At 39.9% G+C, this 17,094-nt stretch overlaps 11 protein-coding genes across 11 annotated transcripts; 6 read left to right on the top strand and 5 right to left on the bottom strand.

The window, feature by feature from the left end:
• Nucleotides 1-419: 419 nt before the first annotated feature.
• TOT_030000548 (conserved hypothetical protein) lies at nucleotides 420-720 on the top strand (the record flags this gene model as incomplete). Its single annotated transcript, XM_009693291.1, has 2 exons — nucleotides 420-533; nucleotides 568-720. The coding sequence occupies 2 exons, from the start codon at nucleotides 420-422 to the stop codon at nucleotides 718-720; spliced, it is 267 nt and encodes an 88-aa protein (XP_009691586.1).
• A 237-nt stretch (nucleotides 721-957) lies between these two features.
• Nucleotides 958-1,557, bottom strand: TOT_030000547 (uncharacterized protein; the record flags this gene model as incomplete). Its single annotated transcript, XM_009693290.1, has 1 exon — nucleotides 958-1,557. One exon carries the CDS (start codon nucleotides 1,555-1,557, stop codon nucleotides 958-960), a length of 600 nt encoding a protein of 199 aa, XP_009691585.1.
• Nucleotides 1,558-1,806: 249 nt separating this feature from the next.
• On the bottom strand, nucleotides 1,807-2,569 carry TOT_030000546 (uncharacterized protein; the record flags this gene model as incomplete). Its single annotated transcript, XM_009693289.1, has 2 exons — nucleotides 1,807-2,352; nucleotides 2,435-2,569. 2 exons carry the CDS (start codon nucleotides 2,567-2,569, stop codon nucleotides 1,807-1,809), a joined length of 681 nt encoding a protein of 226 aa, XP_009691584.1.
• A 371-nt stretch (nucleotides 2,570-2,940) lies between these two features.
• Nucleotides 2,941-4,238, top strand: TOT_030000545 (uncharacterized protein; the record flags this gene model as incomplete). The annotated part of the gene is made up of 5 exons (XM_009693288.1): nucleotides 2,941-3,375; nucleotides 3,407-3,536; nucleotides 3,567-3,838; nucleotides 3,867-3,941; nucleotides 3,972-4,238. The coding sequence occupies 5 exons, from the start codon at nucleotides 2,941-2,943 to the stop codon at nucleotides 4,236-4,238; spliced, it is 1,179 nt and encodes a 392-aa protein (XP_009691583.1).
• A 200-nt stretch (nucleotides 4,239-4,438) lies between these two features.
• Nucleotides 4,439-5,572, top strand: TOT_030000544 (uncharacterized protein; the record flags this gene model as incomplete). The annotated part of the gene is made up of 1 exon (XM_009693287.1): nucleotides 4,439-5,572. One exon carries the CDS (start codon nucleotides 4,439-4,441, stop codon nucleotides 5,570-5,572), a length of 1,134 nt encoding a protein of 377 aa, XP_009691582.1.
• Nucleotides 5,573-6,130: 558 nt separating this feature from the next.
• TOT_030000543 (conserved hypothetical protein) lies at nucleotides 6,131-8,627 on the top strand (the record flags this gene model as incomplete). The annotated part of the gene is made up of 5 exons (XM_009693286.1): nucleotides 6,131-6,222; nucleotides 6,256-6,346; nucleotides 6,404-6,477; nucleotides 6,510-6,829; nucleotides 6,895-8,627. 5 exons carry the CDS (start codon nucleotides 6,131-6,133, stop codon nucleotides 8,625-8,627), a joined length of 2,310 nt encoding a protein of 769 aa, XP_009691581.1.
• A 193-nt stretch (nucleotides 8,628-8,820) lies between these two features.
• On the bottom strand, nucleotides 8,821-10,780 carry TOT_030000542 (pepsinogen; the record flags this gene model as incomplete). The annotated part of the gene is made up of 8 exons (XM_009693285.1): nucleotides 8,821-8,901; nucleotides 9,039-9,224; nucleotides 9,292-9,741; nucleotides 9,795-9,923; nucleotides 9,985-10,105; nucleotides 10,170-10,243; nucleotides 10,285-10,551; nucleotides 10,601-10,780. 8 exons carry the CDS (start codon nucleotides 10,778-10,780, stop codon nucleotides 8,821-8,823), a joined length of 1,488 nt encoding a protein of 495 aa, XP_009691580.1.
• A 1,304-nt stretch (nucleotides 10,781-12,084) lies between these two features.
• TOT_030000928 (uncharacterized protein) lies at nucleotides 12,085-12,957 on the top strand (the record flags this gene model as incomplete). The annotated part of the gene is made up of 1 exon (XM_009693284.1): nucleotides 12,085-12,957. The coding sequence occupies one exon, from the start codon at nucleotides 12,085-12,087 to the stop codon at nucleotides 12,955-12,957; it is 873 nt and encodes a 290-aa protein (XP_009691579.1).
• A 49-nt stretch (nucleotides 12,958-13,006) lies between these two features.
• On the bottom strand, nucleotides 13,007-14,045 carry TOT_030000540 (uncharacterized protein; the record flags this gene model as incomplete). Its single annotated transcript, XM_009693283.1, has 7 exons — nucleotides 13,007-13,123; nucleotides 13,188-13,293; nucleotides 13,323-13,429; nucleotides 13,476-13,539; nucleotides 13,571-13,624; nucleotides 13,669-13,763; nucleotides 13,794-14,045. 7 exons carry the CDS (start codon nucleotides 14,043-14,045, stop codon nucleotides 13,007-13,009), a joined length of 795 nt encoding a protein of 264 aa, XP_009691578.1.
• Nucleotides 14,046-14,256: 211 nt separating this feature from the next.
• On the bottom strand, nucleotides 14,257-15,054 carry TOT_030000539 (conserved hypothetical protein; the record flags this gene model as incomplete). The annotated part of the gene is made up of 1 exon (XM_009693282.1): nucleotides 14,257-15,054. The coding sequence occupies one exon, from the start codon at nucleotides 15,052-15,054 to the stop codon at nucleotides 14,257-14,259; it is 798 nt and encodes a 265-aa protein (XP_009691577.1).
• A 33-nt stretch (nucleotides 15,055-15,087) lies between these two features.
• TOT_030000538 (hypothetical protein) lies at nucleotides 15,088-16,975 on the top strand (the record flags this gene model as incomplete). Its single annotated transcript, XM_009693281.1, has 3 exons — nucleotides 15,088-15,675; nucleotides 15,708-15,877; nucleotides 15,907-16,975. 3 exons carry the CDS (start codon nucleotides 15,088-15,090, stop codon nucleotides 16,973-16,975), a joined length of 1,827 nt encoding a protein of 608 aa, XP_009691576.1.
• Between the last annotated feature and the right edge of the window lie 119 nt (nucleotides 16,976-17,094).

The raw sequence follows: 17,094 nt of genomic DNA, 5'->3' as shown, positions 1-17,094 counted from the left end.
ATATACGTGTAACCGCTACCTATTATGTGGACACTTAATATTAACTATGTACACGTTTGATTTATTTTTATTTTTGAACTCAAATTATTATACAACTCAACGTGAATTTGATATTCTCGTTTAACTAAAACTAAGGCATTCATGATTCACAAAAATATCTACCTATTAGTGTACAAATTTTCAAAATCTAAGTATTCGTGTATGTGTAAATTCTAATAGATTAGTGTGTATAACAATCTTCATGATTTAATCGATTTTTTTACTTTTTATTACTTTTCTTGATTAGATATTTGATTTTCATCTGCCTTCTATATTACAACCATGTTCATATACTTTTAACTTTTTGGCTAGCTCTTATTTATAATTGTTAACCCCCATTATTAGCTCAAAATCATTTTATATTTTTTATTTTTGTGCTTATGGTTCATGTGACTACGGATTCCTTATTCGTTCGCTGTGGCTTGGCCGCCGCTGCCTATTATTTACCTCAAGACCTCGGAGTTTTTGCCTTATTGTCTACCACCAAGAGTTCTGTAAGCCGTTACTTACTTTTCATCCCCTTCATAGGTTTCCAGGAACATTACTGGCCCAAAAGTTCCCGGTCCCCCTGAGGATAAGCTGGATGACTTAATTTTTAATTTTATGTCCGATCGCAACTATACACCTGCAAGTTACTCTGTTTTTAAGGGCAGCAGGTTCACTGTGGTTGACCTTTTTTAATTAACCACATACTCTATTGCTTTAAATCAGTCTAACTTTGTGTATTCTAATATACTAATTATGTAATACTATATTTACTATATACTACATATATATATGTGTAACATGGACTTTCATGCTCTGTATAACATACTCCTATGCTGTTTACAACACGCGGACTAAAATGCTAAGTACAACACGTGGACTACGGTACTGTGTAACAATGGGTCTATTGTAAAGCGTATGTCTCATAATTTGTTAAGTTTTGTTTTGGATTACGTTGCAGTTGAGAATGTCTGCCTCCTTGAGTGTTGTTGAGTCCATAAATCCGATGACCCTGGGCGGATACCCGTAAAGCAGGCCTCCAGCGGCTCCCTCGGGACTGTTTCTCGCTATAAACTGCCGCAGATCCCCAATCGTAGCCTCCTGGGATATTTTTAGGTTAATCAGGTCGCCGTTGTGCAGCTTAATCCTGAGGGTCGTATTGTTGTCTCCCAGACACCATTCAGAGTTCGTCTTCGAAATCGTGTGCTTCATCGTGTTGTTGGTCTTCGACTTGTCGTTTTCGGGGTTGAAGTACGTGTGCTGCTTGTCCACCAGCTGCACGCTCACTTCGTGGCCTCCGTCTTGGAGCTCAGGCGGCGCAATCCCGTTCTTAACATCCTGGATGAATCGGGCGTTTTCAGGGTCACTCAGGGGTCTGAAGGGCCCATTGTTTACCACGAACCCGTCTGCGTACAGGTTTACCACGTGCCCTCCTCCGTCTATTCCTATTGCGCTGTTGTGGCCTCCTGCGTAGCTGAACGGACTCGCGTCGTCTTCGTCGATGTAGTCACCCAACGACTTAATGTTCGTCATTTTAATTTCAGTTAAAATATATTTTTACTAAGCTGAAAACGTGTACGTGTGTAAGTTTTTAGAGGATTTATCTTCGTACCAATTTTATTTTGGTTTAACGGAAAACGCTTTAGTTTAACCAACAAAGTTCCAACAATGTACTGTTTATTTTCAAAACTGCCAACTGTTTAGGCCATACAACTTTATAAACTACACTTTTTATCAACTTCTTTCTTCTCAATTTAGGGTTTTACTTTTTCCTTTAACTATTTATACATTTGGCGGTTCCTTTAGACGACTTATTAGTGGCTTATACTTATCCTTACTAAAGTACGGGTGCCTTACATACAAGTTGCTATCTCTGTATATTCTTCTCTGCTTATCTGCTATATCGTCTCTCAACACCAATATGCGTAGCACTCCTTTCTCTTCCAACAACTTAAGTCTAATGTAATTGATTAAACTTGGGTACACTGTTACGTTTACTAATAGGAAATTTGCTTCATATCTTTTTTTTATTGGTCTCACTAGTGTTTTTAGCCCTAAATTATATATATGTATATTTTCCGCTCCTATTTTTTTCAATTTACTCAGTATGTGTCCAAACTGGTTTCTCACACTTTCCAAGGGTTGGTTATCTATTGCTATATATAACTCGTAACTGGTTTTTGGTGGATACAATAAACCATCACGTTTCGACTTTTCCTCCTTCTCGAGCCTAATTCTTTTTTGCTCTACTGTTTCTCTGGTCCTCCTTATACGACGTCGGATCTCTTTGTACAAGCGTTCAGTAAAACTAGCACTCAGTGAAAACTCCTATATATTTAATTATAATTTTTATGCATAGGTTTTACACATCTGATATACTTAATATAACTCTCTATAAGTGGCAACTTACTGATCTTTTTCGATTCTTGTAATTAAAGCTTGATTGTGATATAAAATACAGATTGTAATTACAACTATTTGGTGAAACTTGTAATCCTTGACTACCACTTATTATAACTAATATCAGTATAAGAGTTGGTTTCATTCAAACATTTTAGGACCTTAATCATTACATATTACATAAACAAAGGAATGTACATAAACTTAAAGTTGAACAAGGTGTAAACAATATTTTTCTATACACACCGGCAAACTTTAATTTTATATAAGTATCAATGGTTAATATATGACATGTAAATCAGTGTCTATTCATTTTTCGGCCACATGGGGACACCATACACATAATATGATGGAATCTCACATATATCGATGCACATTTGTTTCATTTTCAATCATTAAATCTGCAACATGTTATTCTTTTTATGCAAACAATTTGTAAAATATATTATTTTAGATATCTAGGCGAATCCAGTCCTTTGATACTCATTTTCAGTTTGTTCTTATTTTGTTTTATTAATGTTTCCAAAAAGCACTTTATTACATTCACTAAGATGCTTAAATTACAATTTTCTTCGAAAATCTTTTTCTTTTTCTGATTCTAACTTCTTTTATCTTAACTCTAATTTATCATTTAGGAATTTTACAACAAATAAAAAAGATTTGTACCATAAACAATTTTCAAAATTAGAAAAATCACTAGAAAATGTACATTATAATACGTTGATGCCCTTGAAGGATGTGGTTTCTCTTTATTCGGGATATTATGATGAAAGTCTGTACAAGTTATTCAAGTCAGAATTATTATCATTGTACTACGACTTATACCTTCAAATCCTCAAATTATCTGATTCTAAGTTTAAAGGGATAAAGTCCCGCCTGGTTGAAACACAAACCTCCATGTTTTCAGGAGAATTTCACAAAATCTCGGAGTGCGATAAGGTAATATTGCAGGTTAGTTTACTAGATTTATTTAATAAAATAGGTTAAACCTGGCGTAGGGGGAGATGAATCCGCACGTTTTGCTTCTGAACTTTTTAATATGTATACGAATATATGCAAAGATAGGGGCTTTAGGATGCTGACACACACAGACAATGCTGCAGAGATAACAGGTTTGAACGTGTAATAAATAGCGTTTCTAGGAGGAACTGATTTTTTCAAGTATGAATTTGGAGTTCACAGAGTTCAGAGGGTGCCCTTCAACTGCAAGAGGATTCAAACGTCCTCAGCCGTTGTGACTGTAGTTCCTCACTTCGCCCTCGAAAACACGAAACTTAAAAGCTCGGACTTGCACGTAGAGACCATGCGATCCAGTGGCTCTGGAGGCCAGAGCGTAAACAAGTCGGAAACAGCCGTGAGGGTTACCCACATTCCATCTGGGATCAGTGTTTCAATTAGGGACACCAGCAGCCAGGTATTTACGACCCCTTAATCCCCCAAAGATAGACAACAAATCAATCGCAATGGAGCTGATTTTGAAAAAGCTTCGGGAAAAGCAGGAGTCGGAGCTTGAAATGGTACACACTCACACACTCAGGGATTCTTAGGTCAAATCGGAAGTAAAGTCCACTCAATTTAGGACTGGCGACAGGAGTGAAAAAATAAGAACATTTAACTTCATGCACGACACTATAACCGATCACAGGTGCAAACTCACCCTCAACGGGGTGGATTCCTTCCTGGACTCAGGGGAGGGCGTGGACGAGATACACCAGAGGCTTTCCTCCATGGAAGACAGCTTGATTGTAGATTTCATGACGGAAAATATTGATATGATTGTCGAGTACTACGGAATCGCCAGCAAATTGAAGTAACAAACAGCCTTACTCTCACACCCCAATAATTTCATTCGTTAAATGAATTACCTAGTATTTGTAAATTAATTAAATGAGTTTGTCCTTTAAGTAGTTTATACGCTCCAATATACTGTTAAACACCAGTAATATTTAAAGTTTCCTGTTATGTGTGCGCTCGTCGGCCACTCGGGCACCCGTACTAAACTCACAGGCTGCCAATGGTAGTTTGCGTTAACTGTGGGCTTGAGGTTCCCACTCTTTATCATGTGTACAATAAAACAAGTTTCTGTCTGTCGACCTGCGAACATTGCGGGAAAATTTCCGACAAATATGTTGAGTGGGAACTCCCACTCATGATCATAGACCTCTTCCTGTTCAAGGTGGAGGTTTACAGGCACCTGATACACAATTACACCTCGCGGCCGTTCAAATCGGGGTATAAAGTGGGCTCGAAGAGCAACAACTACCTCATCAAGGTGGTCCTCCTGCTGTTCTCAGCAACAATCCTCGACAGCTACTCGATGCTCACCACCTGCAACTACCTGACTCAGCCCTCTGACTTCTGCTACCCAGAGTTCGAGTCCATTAACAAGAACACTCTGAACAGGCTGGCAGGTAAATTCGAAAGCCACTACAATAAAACACTGCAGCCGTTCGACTTCAAGTTTGAGGGAGTTGACGAGTCGCTAGGCAACGAGTACACGGAGTCGGTCTCAGATCTCGTCGAGGACTTGGCACGGAGCATGCTCTACTACTCGAGGCTGAAGATATTTAAGAGGCGAGGACTTAACGACGAGTACTGCGTGAGGAGCTACAACAAGGTCGTGGAGATACTGTTTCTGCTGTTTCTGCAAAACCCAACGCTCTGCACGTTCAGCAAGAACCTGACCCTGGACTGTAAGGACATAAGTGAAGTGGCGGTCATACTGCTCTCGGCCCTCAGGGTCTTGTCCTACTGCTTCTACATCGCATTGTTCAACGCCTTTCTGCGCAGGGCCGGGAAGGTTAGGCTCAAGTCGCACGAGAATTGCAAGTGCAACTCCCCGGAGCTACACAAGTTCATGATATCGTACACGGATATTGTTTTCTCGCTTCTCATTTGCTTCCACATCAAGGCGCTGGTGCTCATGATGAACATTTGGTATCCCAGACACACGATACTTATCGTCATTGAGTTCTACATATACCTCAGCCACATTGTGGAGTTGACTGGTGTTTGTAACATTCCACTTCTATTTTCACTGTTCGCCGTGGTCACTGGAGCTATGCTGAAGTTGGTAGTGTACTTTATCTGGTTCACGCTTTTGAGCCGTTTTAACGCGGGTATTTTCATGCGAAATAATATAACTTAAAACTATATGTACACATATATACACACAGTGATCAATTTATTCGAAAACACATTGTTTATTGTTGGTGTGCCAGTGGAAAATGAATAAAAAACTGAGGAATAGAAAAATTTAATGGTTTACCAAATAAGTATTTAAATAATCACTTTAAAAAATAGAATCTTCCATAAATACTAACTTGATATAATTGAGAATAACTATAGAATCTTACTATATCACCACAACACACGAATACATTGACTCAAAAATGATTTATTATTGTATATTACAACCAGTATTATATTTTAATAAATATATATATATAGCGAGAAGATTTATATTCCTATATTAGTGTAAATTAGTGTTCTGATAATTAATAATATTGTATCCTTCGGATGTCATTTGAAGACAACAGTTTATTGACTTAATCACACACACATCATTTAAACTTATAACTCGATAAAAACTAATCGATTAAATTTGAGTTTTACCAAATTGTTAGAGTTATTAGACTCTTAAGAGTAACTAATGGCATATGTTGAGTTTAACATATTGTTTAAGTTGTATTGAACTCATTGACCAATGGTATCATTCACTAAGGTTTGCCTAGGGTTCGTTGGCATTCCTATGATTCCTCATAGGTCGAACTTGCCCATAAGCATGGGTAACCACAAGTTAGTTTAATTTATAATCATGAGTGTATTTAGAAATAGCATTAAGCCTGTAGGCATGTTGAATCCGCTATCACAAATTAATAAACTTTTTGAAAAGGAACCGTTTCAACCTCTTGTCCCAAAGGTACTTTGAACTTTCCTAGTGAATATTGATTTGTTATCTTTACACATTATTTGTTAGGAGTTGCCTGAGAATGTGTTGTTTGGAGTTAGAAGTGATCGAGATTGTCAATTTGATAAATACCCTGAGCTGAAGTAAGAGAGCTTTAACAAATACTAATATTCAGTGAATTGGACACTATTGAAAAGAAGAAGGAGTTTATAACGAAGCTTTTGCTAGAGTGGACTGAAATAGGTTTAGATTTGTCACTAAGGAGCTTAATGTCGTTCAAACGCCTGGTGGAGTATATAGAGCTGCCGTACGATACACTGTATTCCTCATTACAAAAAATATACCGGAAATGTGACAATAGACTCAATTTGGATAACATCTTGGTGTTAAAACACGTATTTAAAAAATCAGGACAAGTATTACCATCAGATGATTACCACGAAATATACAAATATGAGGACCTCGATACAAGTTCTATTCTACGTTTGGCAAAGGGTAAGCGGAATTGGACCATAACTACTAGTGTTAGTGTGTAAGAAACGATAACTAATGATACATAGGCTCCCTTATCAGTGACGAGTATATGGATATACTCAATGACGAAATGGAGCAGTTGGAGTTGGAAGGAGCAGTGACGTATCCTAAAACAGTAGAGGAGTACAGAGAGTTTAAAAAAAAATTGCTGGACCTGTCGACAAAAGCAATTAATTTTGAAGAATTCCCCAACTATAAAATAAAACAGCTGTCATACGTCTTATATACACAAGTTTGGATGATAGATTACTTTAAGAACAGGGAGATGCCGTCACTCCCAGAGGAGGTTATTAAATTTCTCGAAGTGGACGAGCCATACTGTAGGATGATCTACAATAACCTCGTAAAGACACAAATGGATACAATCACGCAGGAGCAAATACCGCACATAGTTGAAAAGAAGATAAAGGTACACAGGTTCCTGGCATACAGAAAGTTCATGGAAGCACAAATGAAGTTCACGCTGGAAGAGTTTAAAAAATTTAAGGTGCGAAGTAAAGAAATAATTAGGAAACTGAAGGAGAAGGTGGGAGATCTGTCGAAGATCCCAGCGGAATACAAGCCTTTCGGAATAATCGGAGGAGAAATGCCATACGTTAACGTGGAGGTGCTGGTGCCAGAAGATAAGGAGCTGGAAAAAAAATGCGCAGAGGAGGCGAACAAGGACCTGTACGAAGATGAAGACGAGGACGAGGACGAGGACGATAAGGATCCATCAGAATTTACAAAGGAGGAGGTAGAAGAAATTAGGAGGGACATTAAGAAAGCACAGGAGGAGCTAAGAATATTTTCTCACATGTCGCAGGCTGATAAGGCAGACTTCTTCGCAAAAAAGGTGCCAAGCGCAGTCGACGCAGCTAAGAGAGCGAGGTGTAGGAGGAAGCACCTGGAAGAAATGGGAAACCCGTTTAACACACGCAGCGACCTGGAGGAGTGGGAGGAGCACATGGGGAAGACGAACCAGCCCGAGAAGAAGGAAAAGGAAGCTGAGCAGACGGACGAAGAGTACGCGCGCGAAAAGTTGGCGGAAATTAGGACCGAGTACATGAAATTCCTGATGCAAATAGATAACCTCAGGTGGAACCTGAAGAATTCAGCAGTGTCGCCAGTGGAAACCTTCGGAAAAATCTTCGAATCGGGCCAAAGCGTCATAAGGCCGAAGGCGAAGAAGCTGGACTTCACGCTGCCAGTCTACGAGGAGTGCCACGAAATGCTAAACAGCTTCAAAAAGAAGAACCTGAACAACGAGGCGGAAAAGCACCGCCAAAAACTCCTCAAAGAGGCGAGGGCGAGGCGCCTGAAGCAGGAATCGCCGGGCGACGGGCCCGCTTTCCCGGGCGACCCGCTGATCAAGAAAAAGGACCTGCCGATGCTCAAGGAGCACCTGCGCACGGGCGGGAGGCTGAGTGTGCAGAGCTCAATGAGGACCAGCATGAATAACCTGACGGACTCGCAGAAGGGGACGAACTTCTACAGGGTCACCTCCTCGCAGCCCAGCGAAATGCGGCGCTGCCGCAAGTGCGACGCCGTCGTCTTCGTGGGTCCACTGAGGACGCTGGAGGGCGAGTTTTTCAACGTCCCGCAGGGACACGCCTTCAGAACGCAGAAGGATTTCAAGTGCCACAACTGCGGCGCCGACAAGTCTGAGCTTGAGGAGACCTGGCCCACAGGGGCGCGTGGCTACAAGCCCGTCGAGTACCTCGAAACTGAGCCGCCGCCCCCGCCAGTTGACGAGTACGGGTTTCCACTGTTTGAATAGAGTGAATGGCCACTAATGACGCCAATCGGTTTAATTTACCCAGTGACCACAGTAACCCACAGCCTCTAGCACTCAGTCCCGCAGCTCAGCACCTCCACATAAACAAAATAATAGGCCATAGTGTTAATACACACAGAAACACTCACAACATTAAACATTATGGTCAGTTACAGAAGTAAAGACGGCACTGGGACTAAAATTCAGAGTTCATTAGGGCTAGTTCACGAGCACGCTTGGACACCTCAGGGCCCCTCTTGGCAGGAGCAACACCAACCTATTAAAGTATTATTGCATGGGTACACAACTATCTACACGCGACAGCGTCGTATTTAACTAGAGCTGTATATAACTAAGAGTCCGAATTATATAAACATAGCAGACTGTAATTACTAGGCCTCAGCATTGACGTACCATTGATGGTCTCTCTCCGCTGCCCATTCTGAAGAGCGTGAAGTAGTAGCGCATAAATCCACTGGACCCTAGAACGTAGGCGTGGCCAAACTGAGAAGGCACATCCAGCTGCATGTACGCCGGGGTGCAGTGGTCGCCCTGCTTGTATATGTACTGACTCGGCTCAATAACAATCTTCTCTCCGCCCTAAGTCAGTGGATTAGAGATGGCAAGGAGCAATAACCCATGAAACACCAAGAAACTAAATGTAAACTAACCAGCACGTAGGTGATGGTGAGACCGTCGAAATCACTGATGCACTTCTAAAACAGGAGTTAGGAAACTGCGGACGAACCTTGTCGATCATGCTCAGGAAGTCGGAATACTCGGAACTCGGCACACTGTTGAGCGAGGTTCCGGAGTCAAATATCAGGTAGCTCTTCTCCTTGCAGCAAATCTTCTCGGCGCCCAGGTATATTTCGTCCAGCGCAACCTCCCAGTAGTGCTCCCTGACCACTGGGAACATCTTCAGCTCTCCCTCGTAGAACTCAGAGTTTGCGCCTCCGAACATTAGCAGCGCGTCGCGCGTGTCCTCTCCAATGTAGAACGAGAACTCGTTGTGGGACAGCAAGTTCAACTTGGTGAGGTTTTCTAGCACTGACGGCGCCTTTATGCTCGACATTTCGGAGAACGCCAGTCCAACAATGCCCTCAAAGTTGATTCTCTAAAGTACATTAGCGTGCGCGCAATAGAGAAGGTGAATGGTCGTAAACATACCTCAAACACATTAAAATCACTTCCAGGATCATTTTCCTTTTCAACCACTGCAAAAGCCTGCTCAAACGACATTCCGCCTATCTTAACAACATCTTTGGCTGGTTTCCCCTCGATTTCACCAGTGCCAAACTGCGTATATTATTATAGTTTTGCAAGAGCACGGCCAATATTAAATGTGTGTCTCACTTACCCTGATGTGTATCCTCTTGGGCTTCGCTAGAGCTTTAAATGTGTTTGAAAGAGATGGATTAAATCTTTTAACCTTCTTACAGGTTTCACTGTCACAATTGGTGCCAACAACCCACATGTTGCTACGAATTATTAGTGTGTTTGCTAAACGCACAAGTGTATTTATCTGGGCTAACGTAAACTTACGTGCTTCCTGTGTCAAATATTGGATGCATCAGCTGAGGAGGTGATCCGACATACATTGATCCGACGTAGAGTGACTACGAATTGATGTATTTAACATGTGCGCAATTTAACTTACATCCTTAATTTGGTTCAGAGGAATGTACTCGTTTACTTCGTCTGCCGATAGCACGCTTGAGTGGTGCCTTAATCTTGAAGTATTTTTGGGCTCATTGTTATACACGTTTGCAAAGTTGCTACCGTGTAGTTTTTCGTTGAACCCTAGGGACCCAAAAGGCCCTTCCGACCTCAAGGCGAACGATATTTTGCCGTTCTTAAACAGTTCAAGGTTATCTTTGGCCAACTGTATTGTTGACACCGACTCGCTACCGCTCTTCCCGTACCTCTTAAGTCCAATTAAGTACTACATATACTTTAAATAGGAGTCAACGTACCTGTGAGTTATGCCCTTCGTGGAGGCACACTCTACACCCGTCTACAGTGGACCATGAGCAGTCACTGCAGCGTTTTATTTGCGATACATAATTGTTGGTTTCGCCATCCACTCGGCCCAAACTTATATTGATTACTGAGAGTGGCAACACAACATTCAATATAATTTTGCTAACAAACATTATTTTTGAGTCTTGCAATTATTCAATTTAACTTCATTTAACTTTTGCTTTATATATTTGACATTAACCTTTATTAAAAACTACTCTAAGATATTTTACAAATACTACTGCTTAAAAGTTAGAAAACAAAGACCACCTTTTCTGTCAACATTATAAATCTACGTTCAAATTTAAATTATAAAACCTATTTTTGATTCTATAACAAACTGTATTTGGTAAATTAGCTCTATTAAATTATTTTACTCGAGAGATTCATGCAATTTATTGAATCACTGTTCAACCTTCACTATTAAAACACTTATAATTAGACCAATAATGTGCAAAGTTTATTTTTGATATTTGTTGTTAGTTAATATCAAAATCTTCTACCAATATTTGAAAATGATTGCCGTTTTTTTTAAATTAGATGGAATCATTACACATTATTTACACATTCCCAAAATACCACCGTTCATTTGAGAAAACTACATCAAATTACATTAAATTTAGGTTCTTCACAAAATATACCCAGAGTTTACCCAAATTTAGCTTATTGAGGCAACGGTACTTTGATATTCCAATGGCACTATATCCAATCTCTCAGAATTCAGTTAAAATAATTACACATCTAACTGTCGTCTCGTCTTAAAATATCAAATTAATATTTATTATTCTGTATCGACTATGATGTACAATTACCTCAATTATATCTATTTCCGGACTCCATATCGCACCTGAAAGCAGTGTAGAGAAAAATCAACGTCGTTGTTGAAAATTCAACAAAAATCCACTGCTCAGATTTTAAATACATTTGAAAACAGTAAAATTATAAAATCCTAGTAAACCGACACCAGATTCCTTTCATTAAGCAACTTACACATTAACGTTCCAATATGTCTTAGTCCCCGAACTTAAAAATATGAGATACCTAACTTTATTGGTCAATCGTTTTTAAAACAAGTACAACACTAATTCATCCATTATTACATAGCATGATTCCTGTGGGTATATTACCATTTCACACAATATTGACTCAAATTTATGTTCATTTTCAGTATAAACACCTAGTTATTATATAATATTAATTATGCAATATGAAAATATCATTTATATTTTCATTGCAATCATCTACTTTTGTCAATTATATATTTTTACATCTACCTTCTTCACGTCATGTTAGTTTCTATTCGTATTATCTATTCTAGTAATTAAGTTTTAATTTATAATAAACACAATATTTTTAATATATTTCAGGTTTTATAATTCAATCTTCCAAAAAAATTGCAAACCCTTACACACTCTCGGGTATTACTGTAAAAGCTCAACTGAAATCGCCAACTAAATCTTCAACACACGATCTAAACGAGCCAGATGATGTGCCACAAACACAAAAAAACAATTTAGACTCGCACGAACGTTCCTCCCAGGTGCGGCCGCTTAATTACTATGAAAAGAAGGAGATTCTTCGTAAGATTCTGCACGATAAAAACTCTGAGCTCATCAAGGACTTGATCTCGAAGGCTAGTCCCGAGGAACTCAGCCGTAGGAGGCCGAAGCCTCGCGGGGAGAGGAGGCTTGTAGCCACTGACGACGAGCTCATCGGCTCAGTCTCTCAGGACGAGGGCGCCGAGACCGTCGAGGACACCGGCTACGAGGAGCCGACGAATATCAACCACGTCAGGGCCGGACACTACGTTCTGCACAAGAACCAGGTTTACACCGTATCCACGACCCAGCACATTGCCCAGGCCAGGTCCAAGGGCCACTACAAGCTGAAGATGAAGCTCCTGCACACCACCAAGGAGATGTATTTCTCCTTCCCCGACGGCTGCAAAATGACAGTTCTGACCCCGAGGAAGGTCAGCTGCGAGTACAGCCACTTTGACGAGGACAGCAACTGCTACGTCTTCAAGTCCGAGCTCAGCGACATCAGCGTGCCCAGGGGCACCAACATTGCGAGCCTGAAGTACCTGAAGCCCCGCCTGAAGGTCACCATATCGCGCTGGCGCGACAAGATTCTCGGCGTGTTCGTGCCCTTCCACATTGAGTACCGGGTCGTCCAGCTCAACACTGGCAACTACGCTGCGACGCTGGACAACGGCCTCGTGGTCCTCGTTCCCACGTACATCAAGGTCAACGACCACATTGAGATAACCACCAAGGCGTGCGAGTTCCTGAGGCGCACGAAGATTAGCTAGCACATACTCTCTAATGTGTACAGTTTACATTCATGTTCGTTAACACTGGTCACCTGCTCTTGTATAAACACGGGCTTAGCAGTCCGCTTTTTTCCACAAATGCACTTTTATTTAAGGCATGCCTAGTCTTCAGAATAAATTCAAAGGTCACAAAGAAGTCCTCCTTCTATCAGTTTTTATTTACACATCAATCTTGCGCTTAACTACCGATGTAGCAATGTATTTGTTACCTTGTAGTTGTAGGCGTTGGCTTGGTATCCGTAGGCGTTTATGAATTTGACGAACTCCTTCACGTTAATAAGTCGACTCGTGACCTCCACTATCTTTAGCACGCCTCTGCACATAATTGTTCTTAGATTGCGTACCCGAGCTTTAGGCAACGGGTGGCCTCCACTATGAACAAGGGCCAATCTTTGCCCATTAGACTCAAGCAGAAAACAGCCACGTCCAACGAATCATCTTCCAGTGGCACCTAAATCGGCTTACACTCCCCTACTTTCGGACACTGGAAAAGTTACCTTTAACATGTTACAGGCCGTTACAAACTCGTTTGTTGCCACGAGATCAAAGGAGTGCACTTTTCTACAATATTGGTTTCCGTGTACTAAGGTACCTATCCGGCACACTTCTTGCTATCAACGCCTCTCCGCATCCAAAGTCGCCTATACTTTAAAGATAAATTACAGCGAGTGATCCACACTTTCAACTTACCTTTTATAACGCTTGTTATCCTTTAACCATGATATTACTTTCAACACTGGATTGTATGGCCAATTTGACACCTGATTCTGGTACCCTTCGTGATACTAAATGAAGTTAATATTCTAGAAACACACTATGTTAAACAGGCTCGGATCGTTTTTAAACATATTCCAGGCCTCTTCGCTCTCACTAGAGTACAACTGTTCGTTCAAAAAACGAAATCTACTGCCAGATAATCTATTTTTGATTTCACTCATTGAGTACTTTTTGCTCGACTTGGGCTTGGAACGTTTAGAGATCACATTTTTTGATTCTTTATAGGATTTAAGTGCTTTAAAATCCGGTTTATCCCAATTAAATTTATTTTTTTTCTTCTTTTTCGTCATTTTAAAATCGTCTACACATACAATGGGCAAAAATGTTGAGCATAATATATTTTTAATACGAATCGAATGACATATAATACATTAATGTTCTTTAAAATTAAAAGTTAAACATTTTAAATTGCGATGTGTACATACCTACTCGCCTAATGTAGTTTTGACAACCACACAAGTCGTCTTTATATTAGATTCTTTGAACACTTTAGTATCAATTTTACGATCTACAGAACATTTTCCCACATTCTTGATATAATCTATCATCTTCTTCCATATCCAGAGTTTTCAAATTGTTATAGAATTGATCCTGCTCTATGGTTTTCCATCTATTTTCGACCTTGCTGAAGAACTTGAAGCCCACCTTATTACTGAAGCACAGAAAAGCCTGAAGTAATTCGAAATTTTCATTTTTCAAATACACCGCGCAGTCGATACAGCAATCTTCATTGTACATTCCTCTCCAGATCACTGACCTTCCGTCCACGACTTTAATTGTGCTATATGGGTAGTTTGTGGTAAACGTAATGAAATCAGCTCCTCCAGTATTCCTTCGCGAGACCTTTACCTTTTCTTCATCAGGGTTTTGAATATCTAACAAAATGTGTTTTTCCGTTGGAATTTTAGACTTCATGTCGTCAAGAATCTCGTCAAAATCTTGTGTTTCTAGCATCTCCCAGATTCCATTTTGCTTAATAAAGTATAATTTATAACTTCCGTCATCTGAAGTTATTTTCAAACACACCAGTGTTACAAACTCCTCAAACCTGAAAATCACAACAAGGCTACACATTTCATCCTCCTTTTCATATTCCCAAAGAACAACATCATTTTCTACCACTTCCACTATTTTAATGTCTTCACGTGGAACTATTCTTGATGTGGAAGTAAAGATGGCCTTGAACTCAGCTTTAATCACGACATCATTGTCACCGCCATTGATATCGTAAAGAACATTTACACTCAATGAGTGCGAAAAAAGAGTGATTATAGCAATAAACACAAAATGTGTAAACATTTTGGTCTATTTTTTGCAAAACTAGCTCAACCTATGGGGAGAATAAAAAGCGATTTAGGCTATATATATGCTCTCTACAGCCCAGTACCAGATGATTTGGAAAACAAGGATTCTAGAATTCCAAAATGTACCATACAAATAATTTTTAAAATGAGCTTTATTCATACAAATGTAGAGACCTTTTCGTTAGGCACACTCAACGTTATGGTCAAAAATTTTATGATTGAGCTATTTATCATCATTTTTATAAAAAATTTAAAAGACTCAAATAGTATATTAATTTCAAGAAAGGAAGGCTCAATTAACCCTTCCAAATACCAATGTTACGTATCAAGCCCTTACACCTATATCGCACCTTACTCGAACCCTCGTAAAAATTCTTGTAAATTATTTTCAAGAAACGCCTTAAATGGAGATTTCGGAGTGGAATATGATACAAAAAAGTTGGATTCCACAAAAACTTATCAACTAGAGTGTGTTGTTCAGGAATTTGGCCCAGTAAATGTCGATAATCATGGTATAAAACAAACTTATGACCGGGAAGGTGCTCAAATAAGGAAAACAAAAACAAAGTTTGAGAACACGGACCCTAAAAAGGCTTACTCTTTATCGGATATTGATGTAAGTTTGTAGTTGTGTTACACACTTCTCAGATTGGACTCATAAACAATGTTGATTGTAACAGAATACTTGACGTTAAATCAATATTTGAAGACGCGTTTCGAGATGAATCTTCTGAAACATATGGTTCGTATAAGGAAAAGCTACTAAAGCTACTTGCCAGTGAGTTGGATGGCAGCGGATACAATAACTCACTTGACCTGTAAGATGTTTGAATCTCAATGTTTTTAGGCTCTACAATAGGTGGAAAACAATGGATAATGTAGCTATGTCAAGAGGGTATAGAGTTTTGTTCAATGATCACTGGGTAAACAGGGAGTTCAACAGGCTGGTTCAGACCCTAGTTCGAATCATGCCAAGCAGATTCGTCACTGACATATACTCCTTTGAAATAGGAATGAGGGCAATAAATAGAGCTTATGTCGATGGCTGGGTACTATCGCTGGTACTTATATCAGTAATGAAGTCATTTGGAGTTGAATACCTCAAAAGAGTGTCTGTGTTCAGAGACTTTGGCAAGGCTACACTTGATGAAATGGGCGGGTTCAAGAATGCAAAAACCAGGTTTAAGAGGAACCTGGGATACGAATTTCACGACACGAACAAGGAAAGGTCAGAGCGCATGGATTCAGTGTACAACCATGCCATGTACTCGTGCTTCCACTCGAGGAAGTTTGTGACCCTAATGTCACTGTTTTTAGAAAAGTTGGGAATGAACGATTCAATAAATGGCGAACTCGACCCAAATTATGAGTTACATTTAAATGAAGATGATAAAAGACAGCTGAAAGAGTTCTTAGAAAAACGCGAGAATCGACTTGGGAGTGGATTTGATGAGCTGATAGCAGATTCACTATCGCTGATGTCAAGCACCGATTTGTCATACGACTTTGAGGTTATTCAGAATCACACTGTTTCACTAAAGTCGCTGGAGCCTACACAAATGAAAGGGTCCGATTGGTCAATATATTTGATACTGAAGCACTCTCTGAGTAACATATTCTCAACCAATGAGATTATAGTTGCAAACGGAGACGCAACCGGTGAAACTTTGACCAAGTTTGGAAAGAACGACTCTAAGCTGAGCAGTATACTACAACGAAGAACAAACCTGGATAACATAGTCAGTTATTTGGAGGAGCTTTTCATTTTTATTTCAAAACTAACCTTTTTCTGTAAAAATAGGCCCCGATCCGATGGAGAAAACTTGTTGGAATCAACCATTAACTACATAAGGGGATTTGAGGCATCTGGGCGCCTACTAGGGGTTAGTTTCCAAAACGTAATCAGTGACGCTTAGGTTGCAGATATCTACGAGTTAATGCGACAACTGTTGCGGCACAACGTCAGTGGAGCCACCGCCCTAAACATGATGTTTATGCTGGTACCCAAACTGGTCTTTTCAAACTGGTACGAAAC

This window comes from Theileria orientalis, chromosome 3, assembly GCF_000740895.1.
Source record: "Theileria orientalis strain Shintoku DNA, chromosome 3, complete genome".
Lineage (NCBI taxonomy): Eukaryota > Apicomplexa > Aconoidasida > Piroplasmida > Theileriidae > Theileria > Theileria orientalis.
The sequence above is the reverse complement of the archived record's forward strand: the minus strand, read 5'-3'. Positions and strand labels throughout refer to the sequence as shown.